The sequence below is a fragment of the Phoca vitulina genome, unplaced genomic scaffold (genome assembly GCF_004348235.1).
Source record: "Phoca vitulina isolate PV1807 unplaced genomic scaffold, GSC_HSeal_1.0 scaffold4, whole genome shotgun sequence".
Lineage (NCBI taxonomy): Eukaryota > Metazoa > Chordata > Mammalia > Carnivora > Phocidae > Phoca > Phoca vitulina.
This window is the reverse complement of record NW_022589707.1, coordinates 68,147,633-68,168,511: the sequence shown is the minus strand read 5'-3', so window position 1 is coordinate 68,168,511 and position 20,879 is coordinate 68,147,633. Positions and strand designations below refer to the sequence as shown.

General features: G+C 42.9%; 1 protein-coding gene across 1 annotated transcript in view; it reads right to left on the bottom strand.

The window, feature by feature from the left end:
- The window catches only part of ABCB4 (ATP binding cassette subfamily B member 4), a 71,831-nt gene that overhangs the window by 17,429 nt on the left and 33,523 nt on the right, over positions 1-20,879 (bottom strand). Inside the window, exons 15-22 of the mRNA XM_032402255.1 lie at positions 18,389-18,550; positions 13,170-13,346; positions 10,511-10,657; positions 9,464-9,568; positions 7,527-7,604; positions 6,126-6,209; positions 4,674-4,877; positions 773-873 (exon numbers count right to left, since the gene is read on the bottom strand). Of these exons, the coding sequence (XP_032258146.1) occupies positions 773-873; positions 4,674-4,877; positions 6,126-6,209; positions 7,527-7,604; positions 9,464-9,568; positions 10,511-10,657; positions 13,170-13,346; positions 18,389-18,550 (1,058 nt within the window). The remainder of the gene's footprint in view (positions 1-772; positions 874-4,673; positions 4,878-6,125; positions 6,210-7,526; positions 7,605-9,463; positions 9,569-10,510; positions 10,658-13,169; positions 13,347-18,388; positions 18,551-20,879) is intronic.

Here is a 20,879-nt window from a genome sequence, read left to right as displayed (position 1 = left end):
ACTCCTGGGTATTTACCACAAAGACATAGAGGTAGTGAAAAGAAGGGCCATATGCACCCCAATGTTCATAGCAGCAATGTCCGCAATAGCCAAACTGTGGAAAGAGCCCAGATGCCCTTCAACAGATGAATGGATAAAGAAGATGTGGTCCATATATACAATGGAGTATTACTCAGCCATCAGAAAGGATGAATACCCAACTTTTACATCAACATGGATGGGACTGGAGGAGATTATAAGTGAAATAAGTCAAGCAGAGAAAGTCAATTATCATATGGTTTCACTTATTTATGGAACATAAGGAATAGCATGGAGGACATTAGGAGAAGGAAGGGAAAAATGAAGGGGGGAAATTGGTGTGGGACACGAACCATGAGAGACTATGGACTCTGAGAAACAGAGTGAGGGTTTTAGAGGGGAGGGGAGTGGGGGGATGGGTTAGCCTGGTGATAGGTATTAAGGAGGGCACATTCTGCATGGAGCACTGGGTGTTATACGCAAACAATGAATCATGGAACACTACATCAAAAACTAATGATGTATGGTGACTAACATAATAAAATTAAATTAAATTAAATTTAAAAAAAGATGTAAAAATCCAATCCTATACCCCAGTTGCATCAAAAAGCTACTTATTCTCAGTGAGCTATTGAAAAAATGTCATCCTTTCAGGCTTTTTTTTTTTTTTGAGCAGTTTTATTATCTTCTGGGAACAATTTTTAAGCCTCAGGAAAGCACTGGGTTCTTAGCAAAAATCATTTATGTTCATTACCTGTAAGCTCCATATAATTTTTCAACATACATCGATTCAAATTTTCTTTCCTGGGTTAAGGACACAACTGTCCTAATATTTTCTATTGCTTCTGTTGCAATCTGTAACGTAGAACAGATCTTGATTAGAAGTGGGGTTTTACTCTTGGATAATGAAAATTACAAACTTTGGAGGAATCCTGAAGGTTATGTTGACAGGTTTTTAATTCCTTCAATTTTGAAAGCAAAGGCATAACGTGTTCTTCAAGATGAGCTCTATGACAGAACCGCCCATCTTAAAAGCAAATCTGGTTGTACCAGATATGGTAGGCGAGTCTTCATATGCCCGGGGAGACTGACAAGCTGAGACCAAGCATGGAGGTCTGGACACCAGAAACTGGATTTTATTCCCAGCCCAGCCACCAGTCAGTTACTTTAATTACTGGCTTTTGTCACAGCCTTTGGTGGCTTTGCTGTCTTCACAGGGTAGGGTCCTAAAAGAGGGCATTAGGCTACGTGATTTCTAAGGACCCATTGGAGGTGCCAGTCATTTCCCCCATGCATGTATCCCTCCTTAGAGACCAGTCAGTCACAGCTAGAATGAAGATCCCAACTATAAACAACATGACCCTGCCTTCAGTCCCCACTTAAACCAGGGATGGACACCGGACTCATCCACTTCCTGGACTTGGATGGAGGCCACAGCTGGAACGGAGAGATTGTGTGGATCCCGAGAGGAAGCTCTCCATTTGGGGAGCGCCACTGGGCATGTGGAGGCAGCTGGTCTGAATCCTTAGCAGGTGCAGAATGGAACAAAGGTGTAGAGAGACTCCAACAGGGGGAGCGTGTGGCTCTGAGAGCCTGCGACTTTACAGGAACACCCTCCATCTGGATTCCCTGCAGTTCTGGGCGTCCTTACCTCAAATCCCTTTTACCCAAACCAGCCAGAGCAGTTCTCTGACTGTTCCGGCCAAACCACCTCGGATTCATGTTAATAGTCTGTGACTTAGCTATGAAGGTTAAAGCCTAGTTCTGCAGCTGACTTATCTAAATCCATGACCACAAAGAGCATCAGATTTTAGTTTTACGTTTTTGTTTGCTCTGCTTTCAGACTTTTTACCTCAGTTCTTCTGCAACCAAGTGAAGGCAAGATATTTGCTACCTCAGGCTGACTAACCTTCTCTCTTTAGTTAGAAATGAAAAATCTTGCAGCAATGATGGCCGGACTGGGGCACACTGGTGAGTTTTTATTCTGTGCCGGGTGGTGGTACTTCGCTTCACTGACAGACTCCCACTTCACCTCACACAACCCTGTGAGGTCAACAATATCCTCTTGTCACAGCTGAAGGAACTGAGACACCGATAAGTCAAATGACTTGCCTCAAGCCCTAGAGTTAATAAGTAGGCAAGGATTCTGTATCAGGCTATCTGACGCCAAGTCCTGTTCTTAACCCTTTATGCTTTTCTGCTTCCCCCTCTTTGTAATGTATATAAGGAGAAGCTAGTTGTTAATGACTTCACACTCAATTCGTGATTTTCTGGTCATGGATTAATTGCTCTGAGGCCTAGTCCTGGTTTGGCAGGGCTGTAATCTCAGTCATGAGGCAGGGCCTGAGTCAAGAGGGTTAAATGCAGACTCTCCCTACCTCCTTACCAGCCAGGGAGTCAACACCCTCATTACCAAGCCCTTTATGAAAAATGAAAATGGGAACGTATCCCAAATCCTGATGTAATTTAACCATGATTTATCTGCACCCGGGTTAGTAAGAGTTTTCTTTTTGAAAACAAGAACAAAAAACATAGGACAGTGATGGGGGTGGGAGAATTCCAGGACCTTCTTTCTAACCCTCATTCTGTGTTCTATCAAGAGTTGACTGAGTAAACAAAATTGAATTATGATTGATTGCTAACAATTAACATCTAAAATTTCTCATCTCTCACACTGTATTTTTAAAAAAGCCTTATTAGGTTTAAGTGGCTATTAAAAATAATTTTGGTCACTCTGAGTTATTCTGATTCCTAGAATGAGAGTATTAGCCGGGAGGAACACGGGACATTATCTGATACAGGTTCCCATTTCATTCAAGGGTGAAGGGAGGACCAGAGAAGTTGGGGATCTTCTTCAGTATCCCACACCATGACTAGCAAGACCAAGACTAATAATCCAAGGCGCTATGTTTCATTTGCCGTAAGCTCATTACTAACTGCCCTACTGCAGCCAAAATTCTGATACCTTTCAGTGTTATTAGCCTTCTTTAATCTTAACTAGATTCAAGATTTTTTTTTTCATATAACTGGTCTAAGCAAACGCGATCTTCACTCTATCTACTGACAGTTCTCCCTTCTGAAATGTGGAAGGACCACGGTTCGGGGAGAAAGGAAATAAAAACCAAAGTATTTTTTCAGCAGTTAGTTGTGTCAAATAGAAGACCAGGAAACGATGCCCTCAATTACACACAGCCAGCAGCCAAGAGGGTCTTCAAGCCCTATGAACACCCAGGGCTTCTCAAGTCCCAGAACCACGAAGTGGTCTACAGGCTTCTGGCTCTAAGGGGGGGATGCGAGCTGCACACCAGGAGTGAGCGGGGGACCGTGGGGGGGGGGGGGGGGGGACACCAACACCGCACTGCGGCTGATGTGGGTTAGAAGACCAGGGGAAATGGCTTCACTGGACATAACTTGCTTAGTGCAAACATGCTTGGGTGGAATTTTCATCTCACTCCTGACAGGACACACATCTGGAGCAAGTCACGGAACCTCTGAATGCCCTCCTCCGTGTGCGGGGGCCCTCCTACCTGCCCCACCTCACATAACCATAGCGAAGGCCGGTTGCCCTCATGTGCGAAAGAGCTTTGTCTCGTGTGGTGCTGCAGAAACTCTATCCCAATTTTTATCGCTGTCTGCTCCCTCTCCTAATGTGTCAATAAAGGATACTATTGACACAGGTAAAAATATTCCTGGCCAGTTTATTTTTTAAAGATTTTATTTCTTTATTTGACAGAGAGAGACACAGCGAGAGAGGGAACACAAGCAGGGGGAGCAGGAGAGGGAGAAGCAGGCTTCCTGCTGAGGAGGGAGCCCGATGTGGGGCTCGATCCCAGGACCCTGGGATCATGACCTGAGCGGAAGGCAGACGCTTAACGACTGAACCACCCAGGCGCCCCTCCTGGCCAGTAGTTTAAATAGCTAAATGCATGTACATGTAAATAAAATGTTTCTATGTAGATTTAGATACATTTCAATACACATGAAGAGACTGCAGAGTCAAGAGCTTTGAAATCAAACCAGAACTTGAATCCCGGCCATGCCTTTACCTAGTTCCTCAAGTTCCTCATCTATAAAGTTGGGATAACAGTAATAGCTGCCTCATGGGATTAGGTGAGGGTGTAATGAGCTGGTGCATGTACTTAACACAATAAAGGGCACAGAGGAAGGCCCAAGTAAATGTTTGCCCAATTGCCACGACAGTTTGGAGCCACAAATCAAAGCATTTACTGTCATCTGGCGGCTACCCACCATAATTGTAGAAATCACAGCCAAGAAGGAAGGAATGATCTCCCAAGTACCAGCAATTAAACGATTCACTTATAGTCTCTGCCCTAAGGACTCCTCATGTAACAGAGGGGTGACATTTGTCTCAACAATGACACTGGGCTATTAAGTGAAAGGTAAAATGTACTTCGGATATTCAGAAATTCTAAAAACCACACATAAAGTGCTGTTTGACAGGCTAAGAGCCTTCCATTAATTATCCCATCATCAAGTTACCGGCATTAATATTACAGTAAATATTCCATGCAGCGGCGACAGTTGTCAGCTGCAGGGAGCACATTTAGTTATCCAAACATGCATTTTGGACGAAATCAACTAAAACACATGTCTAAAAACACTACTTATACTCACTGAAGCCTTATTTGACCCACCTTTCCAGCAGTCTCCAGTTCTTTTTTATCTCTTTTGGCATTTCCAGCCAACATTTTCATTTCAACGATTCCTGATACAGCAATAATGGGAACAACTGATAAAAGCAGTAGGGTCAACTGCCAGCCATAGATAAAGGATATGATGATGCCAGTTCCAAGGTTAGCCGTGTTCTGTGCAATTAACGCCAACCTCATCCCAGTGGCCTGCAAGAGCAAAAGCAAAGGGGGAGATGTGTTTTAAGTTGCAAATGCATAAGCTGCAGTCTGAGGCTTCCCGGCCAGGAGGAGAGGGCTGTGGGCCCGGCTTACGTTTGCTCCCTCTCCTTGCAGTCAACCCAAGACACCCGTGCCTCCCTTATGAGGCTTTGCAGGTTTTTCTTTGCTCATGCCCTGCAGTTCTTATTCCTGGCCTGCCCACACCAATTCAGCCTTACAAAACCAGGTCAGCAGCTTGGAGAGAGGATGTGGGGCACAAGTACTTTGGCACAAAGGCAACATTTAAAGAGAAAACTAACCCTAGTATACTCTGGTCATTTTAAGAACCCTTTGCTGCACATGGCTAAGAGGGAAAGGTACACACCCCCAAGAGACCATCTGCTACAAAGTGCTTCTATCCTAAGAGACCATCCACCACCAAGCACACATGGAGCTGAATTACTGTTTGTAGGGCTCAGAAAAGGAGGGCAGGTGCACTGGGCACTGCGGGTGACTCTCCCACCGCTTCTGCTTCCAGCTTGGGTGGAAGCCGGCAGCTTCAAAGTAACAGCCCTCAGCTCCAAGGCTGGGGACCTCAGCCAAGGAGAGCACGGCTGTCCCCAGAGACAGTAAGCCACTGAGGCTTGGGCAGATGACCCAAAGTAGCCAAAAACTTAGATTTAAGGGAAGGTGGTGGTTTGTGGTTGAGGTACGGGTGGGTGTTCCCTCACTGGACTGTTCCATTTGCGGCCAGCAGCCATCCCGTGGCCACGAGGCAAGGAGCATTAGGATGAAGCCCCCTCGGAGGACTCAAAGCCACTCAGAGCCACACACACACACACACAGGAAACTTGTGTCCTTCATGACATTTTTGAGTCAATGAATCAATCAAGCCTGAAGTCCAGCCTTCCTCTTAATGTTTAGGTCAGTTTGAGTTTTTCTGTCATTTGCAGCCGAAAGCAGCTTAACTGATGCAGCTATGCTCTATGTTAATTCAAAACCACAATGAAGGGGCACCCGGGTGGCTCAGTTGGTTAAAGCGTCTGACTCTTGATTTTGGCTCAGGTCATGATCTCAGGGCTGGGGATCAAGCCCAAGCCCCGTGGCTGGAGGGCTCAGAGTTCAGCGGGGAGTCTGCTTGTCCTTCTCCCTCTGCTCCCCCCCACCCCGGGGGCTTACTGACTCTCTCTCAAATGGATAAATATAATCTTAAAAAAAAAAAAAAAATTAAAGAAAAATAGAACGAAGTCTACATACTCCTTGGACCTGGGAGGCATCCATTGCAAGTCTTGTAGAAAGCACACCAGTACTATTTTTATGATCATCAAACCAGCTCATGTCCTGTGGCACAAAACACACCTTTAAATGAGTTCGAAATTAAAACAAACAAAGAAAAGTAGATGAAACCTCCACAACCTTCGGTGCTGGAAATATCCACCCCTAACTTGGCCCTGGAGTTAGGGGAGAGGAGACATGCAGTGCAGAGCCCTGGTCCCTGCCACGAGCAGGCACCCTTGGGGTCCACTAGGACTCTGGCTCCACACTGCTCTGCTGGGGGCCGGAGGATGGGGTAGGGCTTCTCTAGATTGCAGCTGTGCTCACACCAGCTGCACCTGAGGTGGGGAGCACAGGTGGGCAGGCCGTCACCGAATCCTTACAACATACACTACGGACACTTCCTCCCTGATGGGGTCATGACCATCATAAAGGGGCTGGAGTTGTGCTCAACACAACTCTTGAAAATCTAGGCATGAGACAATCAGCCCTAGGTTCTCACCGTGTTTTGTTTTTTTTTAAAACAAGAATTGAAAGGTATATGTTAAAAATGATTTTAACTATAGGCTACTCATCCATAGCACCTTTAGTTTCATAGAAAGTAATTTTCCCTACCTAGCAACACTTAAAAGATACTGGAAAAAAGTTTGTAAACTCAGACCTGCCCAAAATAGGATAACTGCTATGGGCTCTTTTGTGAACAGGAATATAATCAACTCCTGTCAAGGGCATAGGTAATATTCTGGCCCTCTCTTAAGCCTCCTCTATAAAAACAGAGAATTGAAATTTGCACATTTTCCCACATGTCCCACACTAGACTGTGGACTTCTCAATAGGGTAGATAATGCATTTTATAGTCCCAGCTACCAGCACACTGGTACATGGTTGGTAATGACTGAGTGAATTAACAAAGGAATTAATATGAAAACAGAGCTCAAATAAGACAAAACCAAAACAGTTACCAACATTTGGGGAAATTGTTAGCATAGTCAATCATGAATAGTACCTACCACCTTTTCCTTTGTTTAACGATATCCTGGAGTCTCAAATGCCTTGCTGGGGCCTGCATAGAATCCAGAGAAGAGCTACAGGTCCTTGAAATGACAGTATCCACATGCATAGAAATTGTGGCAAAATCACCCCTCAAAGCTACCTAGATCAAGCCTACTCCCATGAGATCCCTGAGAAGACTGTGGATGTTCAAAGACCAGGACAGGATGTTCAAAGAACAGGACAGTGTGCCGGCTGCTGGCCAGTCCCTGCAGGAACGCATGGATGGGGCAGGCAGGTACAGACGTGAATTACAGCACACCCAGAACAATAGAAACAGGCTTCGAGCGAAAGAAATCCGGACAGAAGGCATTCTCCAGTGCGCACACCTACCTGTCTTAGCATTGCTCTAAACGCCAACGAGCGAAGCCTGGTAGTGAGGATCTCCCCAGCTTTCCCAAACGTGAAGCCCTGGTTGAGGCGGGGAGGAAAAGCTATTGTGCCTTTTTGATCATTAGTATTCTGACCAAAGCAGGTATATTCACATTGATTTTTACATTACTTACATATTAATCTGCTATTCAGGTAACACAAGTCTATGACCAAACACTAATTCGAAGTCCCAACTTCAAATTCATGTACTACCCGATCATTAGCATGCAGAAAGAATCCTAACACCAGAGACCTGACAAAAGTCCAGTTCTGGCTGTGAAAACATTCTAAATCTATTTCCTTTTCCAAACTTTCAAGGACAACATCTCAGTAAGAACAATACCATACATAATTACAACTCTCAGTGTGTTCCTGACACTTCAGGCAGTTGAAAGCAGAAGTAACATAACTCTGTGCAGGGATACATTGTGGCTCCTGCAGTGGAGAGGGGAGGGCAGAGGGAAGGAGGGCGCCTGTAGGAACAAGTTCCAAATGGGTTCACTGGCTCTCTGTCACAGCTCCACCTACTCTCAGAGTGGGGAACAATTAGGCTATTCTTTATCCCCAAGCATCCCTGCCAGAAAATTTCCCTTTCTAACCTATACCATGTTCCAACTGAAGAGCAACCCAGATGTCCACAGCTGGGCCTGCTTCCAGGGCCCCTGGGATGGGCGAGAACCTCCAGGCACACTGAGCGTTGGTGTAGGCATGGAGAGTGTGTTCTGGGGAGGACACATGAGGAGTCTTTATGAAGCCAGGAGGACGGGTGCTCAGAGCCTGGGGAGGTGTCAGCCCCAGGTGTCCGAGACTGGCCTGACGCCTCTGGTCTCCTCCTTCCCTGGCGGGCACATCGCTCAAGGACCGTGTGGGCACCACCGTCTTATGTGTCATCCCACTGTTGTCCCAGCCTCCAAAACACATTTATAAATCCAGCTCCACTCCCTAAATACACCGAGGCCTGGGGCTGGACTGCAGCCCTGAGCTGCTACTAGTGAGGCAACGATCTCTGAATAAAATGCTTGCCTTGCTTTTACCATCGGTTCAACGACGACAGAAGACAAGCACGCTGGACGGGGCTAGGAAAGCTCATTTTGCTGACATAATGGACTGTGTTAGAAAGGTCCACGTGGTGCTGAGGTACAGAGACAGAAGAAATGTACTAGGAGTCTAGGTTGAAGAGGACAAACAGAGCAGGGCTGACTAGTTCACTCTGGCCAGGGCCACAGTGTCTAAATCCAAGAGGACACATGTTTTTTCATAGAGTTCATCCATCGAGGAGGAAGAAATCAGAGAAGTTACTTCATATTGTACACAGAGTCACAACAGAAAAGAGAATACTGTTGTACTGACTTTTTTTTCTGGTTTATCATGAGTTTAACTGGAACCTATGCTCTCCAATGAATTCAAGTCTCTTTTTTTCCTTTGTAATCAATGTTTGCTGTGGGCAAACCTGGAATGTAATAGAATTTAGCACACAGGGAAGTCACAAATCCTTCCGCTTAAGGACACTGCTCTCTGAAAGAGCCTCACACACTACATTTGCAATTCATTTTTTTAAGCTTTTATTTATTTGTCAGAGAGAGAGACAGAGAGAGAGCACAAGCAGGGGGAGCAGCAAGCAGAGGGAGAAGCAGACTCCCGACTAAGCAGGGAGCCCTGTGCAGGATTCGATCCCAGGACCCCGGGATCATGACCTTAGCCGAAGGCAGATGCTTAACCATCTGAGCCACCCAGGCGTCCCTGCAATTCATTTCATTCTAAGATTTGGAAGCTCCATTAGGTTTTGATTAACTGATAATTACTGTGTATTAATAGGTAATGAAAATCTAGCTAATAGATAATTTATATTCTCTAACAGAATGTGGACTTGATGAGAAGATGAAATCATAGGTACCTACCTGAAGGAAGAAAGTAAAAAAGGAAATAATTCCCAGACCTAAAAAAAGCAATGAGAACATGTTGCATTTCTGCTGCTTCACTTCATCATCCCCTGGTCCAAAAACCTACAAAAGAACATTTAAAATGCCTACTTGGATTACATGATCCTCTTCACTCTTGCCATAAAAAAATGACTTGAGCGTCACAGTTGAAACACAAGGCTTTGAACGTGTGTGTGGGGGGGGTTATTGTAATATATCTACAACAAAAAATTTACCATTGTAACCATTTTTAAGTATCCAATGCAGTGGCATGAAGTTCATTCACAATGTGGTGCAACCTTCACCACTACCCACAGCCAGAACTTTCACATCGTTTCTGGTAAGTTCCTAAAAATATCCCCCACTGAAGTTAACAATTGGATAGTCTGAGTCTTCTAGGTCTCTGACTCCCCAGGCCTTGGAAGGATTGCTCAAGCAATGATGTACTTGCTATTGCTTTTTGAATACTTACTTCGAAGCAGACACTCTTAAACGCTTCACCTTAGAGTTATCTATATAATCTCCTTCCATCCTCAGCCATCCTGTGAGGTACGTTTATTTTAGAGATGAAGGAACTGAGGCACAAGGAGGGACAGCATCTAGCCCAAGTTTTGCACAGCTGGGAAGTGGCGGTCCAGCCTGTGCCGAGCACCTGGCCGCTCAGAGGCTGTGACTTGAGCCTGTCCTTCCTTCACCCGCCCCCCACCCCGCCCCCAGCCATGCTGTGAGCATGCATCTCGTCTCCACAGGTGGGAAGGGGATGACTGCCTGACCCCAGTTTCACCCCAATGAAGAGACATAATTAAAGGCCTCCATCAGTGATTTTGACTTATAATATCATTAATATCCTAACTTGGAATGGGTTGAAAGGCTACTTTTCTTTTGCCTCACAGCTTTCCTCAAAAGGGAATTTAAAACTTCGGCGTACTTTAATCTGAGGCTGCTTTACTCCAAAATGGACCCAGTGGTGAGGCTGGGATGAGAACGGATTTAATTCAAGCTGCTAAGCGATGTCTGCAAACTTACCGCTATCATTTCTGAGAATATGATGGAGAACGCCGGCTGCAGAGCCCCGTTAGCAATGGCGCACAAGGTGCCGACCACAAAGTATGGCCATTCCGTCTTATTCAATTTCAAGACCTTCAGAAAAGACACTGGCGGCACATTTTCTTCCTAGAGCACACACACACATGCACACAAATATACATGTATCAGGACCAACTGGTGATGACACAACAGTTAACCAGAGTGTGTAGACAAAGACAGCATTGCCCTCAAGGAACTTGCAGACAAGGTGCAGAGAAGGACCCGTCCACGTCCAACTCCTGAAGAGTGAGACATTCTGTTATAAAATCCTAACACTGGCAACTGATGACTCGGCGTAAGCTGAGGGAGAGTTGTTCACCTGAGAAGCAGTCTCCATGGTGTCATCGGCCCATCTCTGTTCCAGCTTCAGCAGAGGGAGGCGAGGTAGGACAAAATGCTCTGGGATTCAGGTCCCAACTCCACTCAGGGATGATGTTGGGGTCAAAGGAGACAATACCCATGAACAGATGGATAAAGGTCCTTACAAATGTGGGACACCATAAATAACCTGAGAACACGGGCCTGGTCTCCTCACCCCCAGAACCCCATCCAGTGCTGCCTTTTTCTGGGACATGGTCTTCACTCACAAAATCAACTCAATTATGCCCATTTTCTTTTATCACTGTTCCTTGGCAGGCTTCTCCTATTTCAAAGCTTAGCTCGTTTTGTGATTTTTTTTTTTCTTATGTATTTACATGCCTCCTTTTATAATATGAGTTTTGTTCTTAAAGGTGAAGCGTGTATGTCTTTATATCCCTAGAAACTATCCCAATACCTGGCACATACCAGATTCTCAGCAAATGTTAAACTCAATGTCTTCTCAAACATGAAGGATTTAAGTCACATAAACTACCTCTATAGTCAGAATATTCTCCTTTAGAATTAAACTAGATACAAAAAGTGCCTATGGAATCCCATAGCTTTACGGTCATTTACAGAGATCATGTTTGGGTCTCTATGAAACAGAGAACATACTGGTAGGTTCTTCTCAGCTCTCTTTTTTCAAGCCACCCATTTTCTTTGTATATTCTCCTCTTCTCTTTTCTTTGTATTTTCCTTGTATTTTCTTTTCTTATTTTTTATTTCTTTTCTTTCATTTCTTTTGTTTCTTTTCTTTCATTTTATTTTATTCCCTAGTTAGCGTTATCTTTAAGTCCCAGTCTCCAGCCTGATAAATGAGCGTTTTCCCCAGACTACTCTCTTCAACACACACAAACAGGTCTCCCCAGGCCCTCTCATCAGGCTTAATTCCTCCCTCTCCTTGGGCACGTTGTCAAACCCCCTCTGATGGTACTTGGGACAATCTTATTGATTGTGGCATTTTCTGCCTCCCCCTCTTCTCTGTGCAATTCTTCAAGAGAAGTGGTCCTCTCAAATGCCAGACTCTAAAGACTTAGCAGCATAGCTCTGAAGATAAACGAGAAAATAAAAAGTGGATACTTCCATGGCCAAAAGGGGAGTAGGTTGGAATTCTTTATCTTAAGATAAAGTAACTTCACAATAGTGTAATTGTTACTCTTCTTTCCATAAATATACCAAGATTAAGACCTCTAAGAGAGCCCTTGTAATTTCTGCAGTAAATAATATTGCGGGCAGAGAAAAACAGAAGCAATCAACTCTCAGCAGGATTAGTTTCTTCAGGCCAACACAGGAGTAAAAATAAACCACATTTATCAAGTAACATCCAAATGTATTTTCAATTTCTTGAAATAAGAAAATACCTTTTCTTAGAATGGATTCCCTCACGATGATAAAAGTTTCTATTAACTTGAATTAATGATACCACAAGTCTTCAGATGGAAAGTGTTAAAGAACATACAATTTTGCTATTTTTGGACATTCTGCCCTTCTTCTTAGTAAGAGAATTCCAATCTAATTCAGAGTGGCAATGCGTAGAGTAAAAAGATTAGATTTTTTTTACCTTCCCTTGTAGCTAGGTATGGCCATGGGATTAAGTTATGGCCAGTGACATGTAAGTAAAAGTATTGTCTGGAACTTCTGGAACATCTTTGTTTCTTCCTGCTGCTTGGACTGTGGATGTTATGGCTGGAGCTTCAGGAGCCCTTTTAGATCCTTGAGGATGGAGGTCACAAGCAAGCATAGTGAAGACAGAATGAAAGGAGCCTGAATCCAAGGGAACTGTGGAGACACCACCACGCCAGCCTTGGGGTTCTTACCACTAAGGCTTTCTTAGGTGAAAGAGAAATGAAAACTCTTAATCTGTTTAAACTGATGTTATTCTGGCTTTTCAGCATAGACCATCAGAGGTAATACTTCCTAACAGAATGCAAATATCAGGGCCTTTTACTGTAGCTTTATCTCTGGATCTCAAAGATGAATGGCATGTCTACCTTTAAGCATCTAAACACAAAGACTATGTTTCTGGATCTATTCCTCCCCCACCCCCGGAAATCCACTTTTAATTGGAATTGATTTTAATTCATTGTCAACTGCATTTAAAAGTTGCAATTTCCTTTTTTCCAGGAAGGGTATCATTCAGAGTAGGAATCGTCTGTGTCTGCAATATATTTGCAAATGTAGGAATTTCAACAGCAAAACTTTACCATAAAAGATTTAATTTAAGTGAAAAACAACTTACGAGTTCTTTGGTTTCCACATCAAGGCCATTCTGATACTTCCGTGAATTCCTAAGGCTTTTATGAGTAGAATTCCTAAATATGCGAGATTTCCAGCCACTTGGAGCCGTATCCCCCGCAGCCTTTTCATTATTTAGTTCAAGGTCAAATTCTCCTGAGTGGATCTGGTTTCCTGATGTCTGAAAGAAGAAAATGTTAAGTTGTGCACGTGTGTGTCTCCAGATGGATATAACCTCCAAGTTTAGACCCATAAAGCCATTTTGAATATCACATGTGCCACGGCTTGTCTTGTCGATTCCCTAACAGCTTCTCAATCAAGATCATCTCGAACACTGTAAAGAAGTGTTTCAACACAGAAAAGCTGTGTTAAAGGTTAAAAAGGACAAAAAGGTTAAATTTCATTTGAACCATATAAAAATTGGAGAATAAAAGTAGTTCCTAAAAATTAAAAGGCAAATTTTCCATCATCTAGCAGGTACATAGGAATTTTCTCTGCACTTGGGAATGCAGGAAACAAGTCATGACCACCACCAGAGGGAAGAAGAATAAATAGAGGTATTACTGAGGGCTCATTTTTAAAGCTACAACCAAGGAAAAGCTGGTCACTCACCATGGGAGGCAATTAAACTGCTTTCCTTGACTGGCCGAGTGCATTCATTTTCTTCCTTGTATCCCGCTCAGACTCACCTCACCCCAGGTGACCCCCTCCTGCAGGCTAAGCCTCATTGCCTGCATTGGGATCAATTCTCTCCTTAAAGAGGCCAGGGGAAGGGTAATTTTCCAACCTCTGGCTTAATGCCTGGTGAGGAACATCAAGCCAATGATGCTGGAGTCTAACTTTGAGTCTAAACCTCTTAATGGTTTATCCAGGACCTGAGTTACTGTAGTATTGTCATGTTTTTGCTCCTCTTCTTCAGGTCCTGTCCCCAAACCCAATCCTATGACAAGTGCCCACTGCACCTACAGCGGCCTCTCCAGAGCTCTGTGTATTATCCAATCCTAGCTTTTCAGCTGTCCTTTCAATACCCGACAAAACATCTCTCATGTGCCTTGAACCACATTGCAGTGATATGTTCTGGGGGGTGGACTTCCCTGCTTGCTTCTCACTGGAACTGTTTCATACCATCTCCCAACCCAACCCAACCTAAAGCCTTAGTCTTCTAACTGATCCCTGCATCCTCACTTCCATCCATTCCCACACCGCTACCAGATTCATTTTCCTAAAGGACAGTTCTGCTCAAATCACATCCCAGCTCAAAAAATCTTCCACAGGTCCCCACCGCATGCTCAAGCCTGGCTCCCCCAAATTCTAGCTCATGGCAAGTCAAACTGGACTACGTTTTTGAACACCTTTTCTTCTCCTCCTTGTCATCTCCATGCTATCAAAGGGTGTCTCAACGGACAGTTCTCCCAGTAAGCCCGCTATGAGTTTAGCCTTCTGTGACCAAATGAACAATCCCTTTCTCTCTCCCATGATATTTTTTTCTGTGCCTTACCTAAAGCCCTCACTTGGTGGGTGCTGAGGGCACTGAGCTCCAAAGTCAAGATGGCCACTTTAACAGGTGATGAAAAGTATTTATTTAAAACCAATAACCCTTATTTCTTACACCTGAATATACCTCAGCAGCTGGTTCAAATATTTAATTATAAAAAGTAAAACAAATGTTGAAAGAAAATATGGGTGAATATCCTAAGAACAGCTCCACATCCTGAACACATGAAGGGAAAAAACGATAATATAATTACATACGATTTTAAAGCTTTTTTTATGGTAGCCAAACAAACTGCAAAGCAAAATTAAAAGAACAAAGCAGGGGGGCACCAGGGTGGCTCAGTTAAGCGTCTGACTCTTGATTTCTGCTCAGGTCATGATCTCAGGGTCGTGGGATAGAATTTGTGACAGGTTCCGCACTCAGTGGGGAGTCTGAGATTCTCCCTCTCCCTCTGCCCCTCACCCTCGTCGAGTGCGCGCATGTGTGTGCGCGTGCACAGGTGCTTTCTCTCTCCCCCTTCCCTCTTAAAAAAAAAAAGAGAGAAAAGCAGGAAAAATATCTCCAATACATGCAAGAGTATATTTCCTTTTTATGCAAGGAGTTCTTATAAGTCAATATCAGGAACAACCCAAGAGAAAAATGTCCTAAAATAGGAACAGATGCTTTAACAGAGGAAAAAATACAAATGGCCAATGAACACATGAAAAGATGGTCAATCTCATGAATAATGAAAGAAATCTGGAAATACTGTTTAGCTCTTTTAGGCTAGTAAAGATGAAAAATAAATACCAAGTGGCTGTTAGTGCCTATCAACAGGGGTTTGGATTATAAGAATCTCTCAAATTTCTAAGATAGTCATGTTTGAGGTTTTTTTTTTTAATGCTTGGATTTTTAAAAATAAGAATGCTTGACATTTATAATCAGGAAAAAATTAAAATACATTTGAAAGCAACAACCAAGAGCCACCAGTCTACCTAATGAAAAAGCAAGGACCTTTCTACTTGGAAACAAAACTGAGACAAGGTTTTTTGACTCTAGGTTGGTTGGTCTTTGGAACTGGAAGAAAAAGCAGCACATTGGCATGAGCATTTAGTGAACACCCAGGCTCCCTGTGGCTCTTTCCTCCAACTCTGCACCAGCACCAACAACCCAGAAGTGGGAAATGTGAGTGCCAAGGTGGAGAAGTTCAAGGGGACTAAGAATCATAGAATTTGCCAGAGCTGGTGGAAGCATGAGTGGTCATCTTGAGCTGAACAAGCGAGGACTTGCTGAAACCACGGCTTGGTTGGTGACAAGCCTCATCTATCACAGGACATCATTCAATCTTCAATTGTACGACTTAGGAAAGAAAGGCTATGGATTTCGAAATAGAAGGTCAGAGCTGTCCTTATCCCCCTTGGCGGCCTCCCAGCCTAAGTGCCCGTGGGAATGGAAGGTCATTCTTTACAGGGCATGGAAGCTGCCAGGCAGGAGAGAATATGGTTACCTCATGGAAGGATCGAACAGGTCTTTATAGGCAAAACCACGCAGCCGTAGGAACCATTAATAAAATGAAAACTAAAACTGAATTAAAGGAACATTATACTTATTTTTTTAAATGAGGGAAATGATAAAGACCCTGTGATGGCTAGGCCATATAGAAGCAATTAGTAAAAACACTATAATTACTTCCCTCCTCCCGGAAAACATTCTCTGGTAAATTGAAGCAAGAGTTACAAGATTTTCCATCGTTTCATGTGGTAGTTTCACTTTGGGGACTTTGAAAATTTCAGTAACTAATTATTTATCATGCATCTATTTTGTGTCGGATGCTTTTTTAAAAAAAAATAAGTTTATTAAAACATTTCACATACCATAAAATTAACCCTTTTAAAGTGTTTGTTTTTTTTTTAAAGCATATTCAGATGCTTATTTCTTCACCTTATAACAAGCTTGCATGGTAGATTTAGTGTTTTAAATGTGGACACTACGGCTTAGAGAAGTTACTTGTCAGAAAACAAAGCCAAGTTTTGACTCAACTTTTTTGGAACCACGTTTCCAAGGGGTAATATAAGTATTCCCTGCTTTTCTTGAAAGTTCACGTTATGCAGCTTCACTTTTACGAAAAACCTACATTAGTACCTATTTTCACTAACAAAAAGAAATCTGAAGAGGATTTTCGGTCTTATGAAAAAAAGGCGAAGAGTGAAAATAGCGTTCAGCCTTGGTTCGGCCGCCAGAGAGGGCCAAGCTCCTCCCAGACGACACTCAGCATCTCAGCACCTGGCGGCCAGAGCTTTGCGCTGTGTCTCTGAGCCTCTGTGCTTTATGTCGATTTGTTTTGTGTACCCGTTAGCAAAATCTGTCCTAAGGTATCAGAAAAGCCCAAGAGAGGTTATTTTTTGGGTCTGGGAATGCTCACAGTTTTTTTCCATGTAAAGTAATGGTAATTTCTTCTTTGCTTTACACCATTTTGGCTTATGAAAGGTTTTATAGGAGCATTCTACTTTTGGATAGCAGAGGAAACATATTTAGAATAGAGGAATAGGGGTGCCTGGTTGGCTCAGTTAAGTGTACGACCCTTGATTTCAGCTCAGGTCATGATCTCAGGGTCGTGAGATTGAGCCCCCATGGGGCTCTGCGCTCAGCAGGGAGTCTGCTGGAGATTCTCTGCCCCTTCCTTTGTCCCCCCCACACGCTCGTGCTTGCACATGCACACTTTCTCTCTCTCTCCCTCAAATAAATAAATAAAATTTTAGAGAAATACTGGAAATAAACCAAGTGTCCAACTTTAGAGAAATGACTAAGCAATTTATTACACATTAATATAATGGACTGCTGAGTACCCATTAAAATGTTACCATCTGGGGTGCCTGGGTGGCTCAGTCGTTAAGCGTCTGCCTTTGGCTCAGGTGATGATCTCAGGGTCCTGGGATCGAGCCCCACATCGGGCTCCCTGCTCAGCGGGAAGCCTGCTTCTCCCTCTCCCACTCCCCCTGCTTATGTTCCCTCTCTTGCTGTCTCTATCAAATAAATAAATAAATAAATCTTTTAGAAAATGAAATAAAATGTTAACATCTGGATGATATAGCTGAAATGTTAAGAAAAAAACAAAATACCCATGTACATAATAGTTACATTTATAGATATATATACATTTGCTTTGATATAAGAATCATGTTTATAGAAAAATATTTCTAGGTTATTCTGTAAAGTTGCACAAGCATTATACAATAGTAATACAAACCAATAATTATCAATAGTACCTGTTTTAGGAACTAGAGTGAATGATTTTTTTAAAAAGACCACACTATTCACTTCCTAAAGTCATGACTCTTGTTGCTGGTTTTGTTAGGATCATCTAAGAAGCGTTTTAAAATCACACAGGACCTCCTCCAACTGCTGGAGATCCTGGCATTGCCCTCTTCCTCCTGCCACTTCTCTGATGGTCCTTAATCTCATGGTGGAAAGGACCTGCTAGCTTGAACACATTCCTCGGGGCAATTAAGGATCTCTGTCCTGAGGAATAAATTCGAAATGTTTTTGACGTCTTCCTTTACTTCCCTCCTCCCTCACTTTTCTCTCTTTCAGGATTCTTTGGCTGATTCTGAATTCAAGTCTCAGATGCACATTTTTGGTATCTTCCTGAAGTTTTCTATTTCTCAGCATGGCATTAGCTGACTGATGTTTTAATAATATAAAGAACACTCTACTGAGAAGCCGAAAACAAAATCCTGGGGCGCACATACCTGCATGTTAACAAGCCTGAAGTACACGCCTTCCTTCTTCATCAGCTCCCGGTGGCTTCCTTGCTCCACAATGACACCATCCTCAAACCCGGCGATTACGTCTGCGTTTCGGATAGTGGACAGTCGATGGGCTATCACAATGGTGGTCCGGCCTTCTCTGGCCTGAAGGGGAGGACGGACGAGACGCAGCAGGGTTACAAGGTGCATGCACGGGTCAGCACGTGGATGCACGTGTTTGCAGCTGATGAGAGCAGCTTCCCCTGTGGGACGGGGACCCTCATCTATGGAAGGCTAAGGTGAGGCTTGAGTTTTGGACCAGAAAGGAGGCCAACCTCTCCAGTACGAGGATGGATAATTTGGGAGGCTCACGGTGGTGGAGGCTTACCCAAGAAAACCAAGAGAAGGTCTGACCCTTCTCTAGTGTTTTCATACTTGTCTGAGGAGCCTTCCTTGCCGGTTATATGGCAGGTTAGAGCTTCAGCAGTGACCTGTTAGCAGAATTGTTGTCAAGTGCAGCCTTCTCCGGGGCACTCCTGTAGGGTTACTTTGGAGGAGCCTGATTTCAGCTGTAATTCTGATGGGCTGCACGCAGGCAGTTCAGATGAAAATGTACTTGGGGATCAGGATGGTTTAAATAATAGTTCAGGGACCATCTGCATCACTTATCTCTGGAGTGGGGCCAATACGTTTGTTTTTTAACAAGTGCCCCAGGTGAGTTTTATGCCTGCTAAAATCTACAAATCACTCCGTTAAGTAGTTCTGTGAACTCACATGTTAGCTTGGTGGGTTTATCAATGGGCATTTAAACCCTGGAAAATGCTCATCAAATTATTCATATCATTAATAAAGGTTATTCTTTTTGATTCTCAATGGCTCTCTTAGGCTATAGCTTCTTAAGAGCACTCCTATTCCAAGGCAATAAAACAATGTCATTAGGATGGTTATTAGAGGAGAGCTTAATTCACCTAAGTAGTTAAAAATGCAAATTAAAAATGACAGCTAGGATTCATAATAGCCAAAAAGTGGGAACAATCCACATGTTCATCAGTTAATCAAGGGATTAAACAAAATGAAGTACATCCATGCAATGGAGTAAAAAGGAATGACATTCTCATGTATGCTTGAATATGGATGGACTTTGAAAACATAACACTAAATGAAAGAAACCGGTTACAGAACACCATGCATTGTATGATTCCATTTATATGAAATTTCCAAAATAGGCAAACCCATAGAGACAGAAAGTAGATTAGTGATTGTCAAGGGCTGGGATGAGCATGGAATGGGGAGTGACCTGATAATGGGTACAAGGTTTCCTTTGGGAATGATGAAAATCTTCTGCAATTAGACAGCAGTAATTGTTGCAAAATCTTGTGAATAAACTAAAAATCAGTGAATTGTACATTTCAAAAGGGTGAACTTCACAGTATATGAATTATATCCCAATTTTTTTTTTAACAAAGAGCAGCCATGAAATTTCTGAGAAAGAAGTTAGCGAGAGGGGAAAACCTCCAACAGATATTATGCATAAAATGCTACTTAAAATAGGAATTACAATAGTAAAATCCAGGGGAAGCTATCAATGAATAGGCAACTTGATCAATAAACTAAAATAGAGAGTCCAGAAATAGACATAAAACATTTAAGAATTAGTATATGATAAATACGGCATTGTCTACCAGTAGGGGAAAGGGTAGATTGTACAATAAGTGGTATAGAACCAACTGCGTAGCCACTTGGAAAAAAATAATGTGGTCTTTCTCTGTCAGTCCTTACACTAACATTACCATCATCAACTGTGTTTGAATAAGTATAAAAGAGTTAAACCACAGAAAAAGACAGAGACTAGAGCATTGCTCTATTGGATAACATTTCAGACTTTCAATTTTTAATACCCAGGCCCCAAGGAAGCATTCATAAATACCCACCGATGTGAAAGCTGCATGGCTTGGTCCATGTATGGTAAGGCACGTAGGAAATAATTTGATCATTCTAATCATACTCGTGATACTAATAGTGATGAGTAAATTGTTAACAGTGACTATATTAACATTATGATAATCATAGGTTGATACTATGTCAACATTAAAAAAAAGCCCAGAGGAATTACAGTTAGACTTGTGAGTAAATGACTGGTGTGTGTGCAGGAGAAACAAAGGATGTATTGGTGAATTTAAAAGTTAGCAACTGTCACCCTTGACCAAGAAATTCTGGCAAGAGTAGATATTTGAAACGAAGAGGTTTTTTTTTGTTTTTTTGTTTTTTTCAGAACTCTCCAATGTTCCAATGATGAAAAAATATTGGCAAATAAATATCCTAGATTCAAGGACACCAACTGTTAAGAAATGTGGATCTTCTGCAAATGTTGGATGTGCAGGGATAAAAGGCAGGTTCAAACAAAGGGAGTACTAATCCATTAGCCTTTCTGGAACCTCTGAGGGAAAGGGGCAGGGGGGAGTATAAAATGAAACCTTTGGAATCATTTGATAAA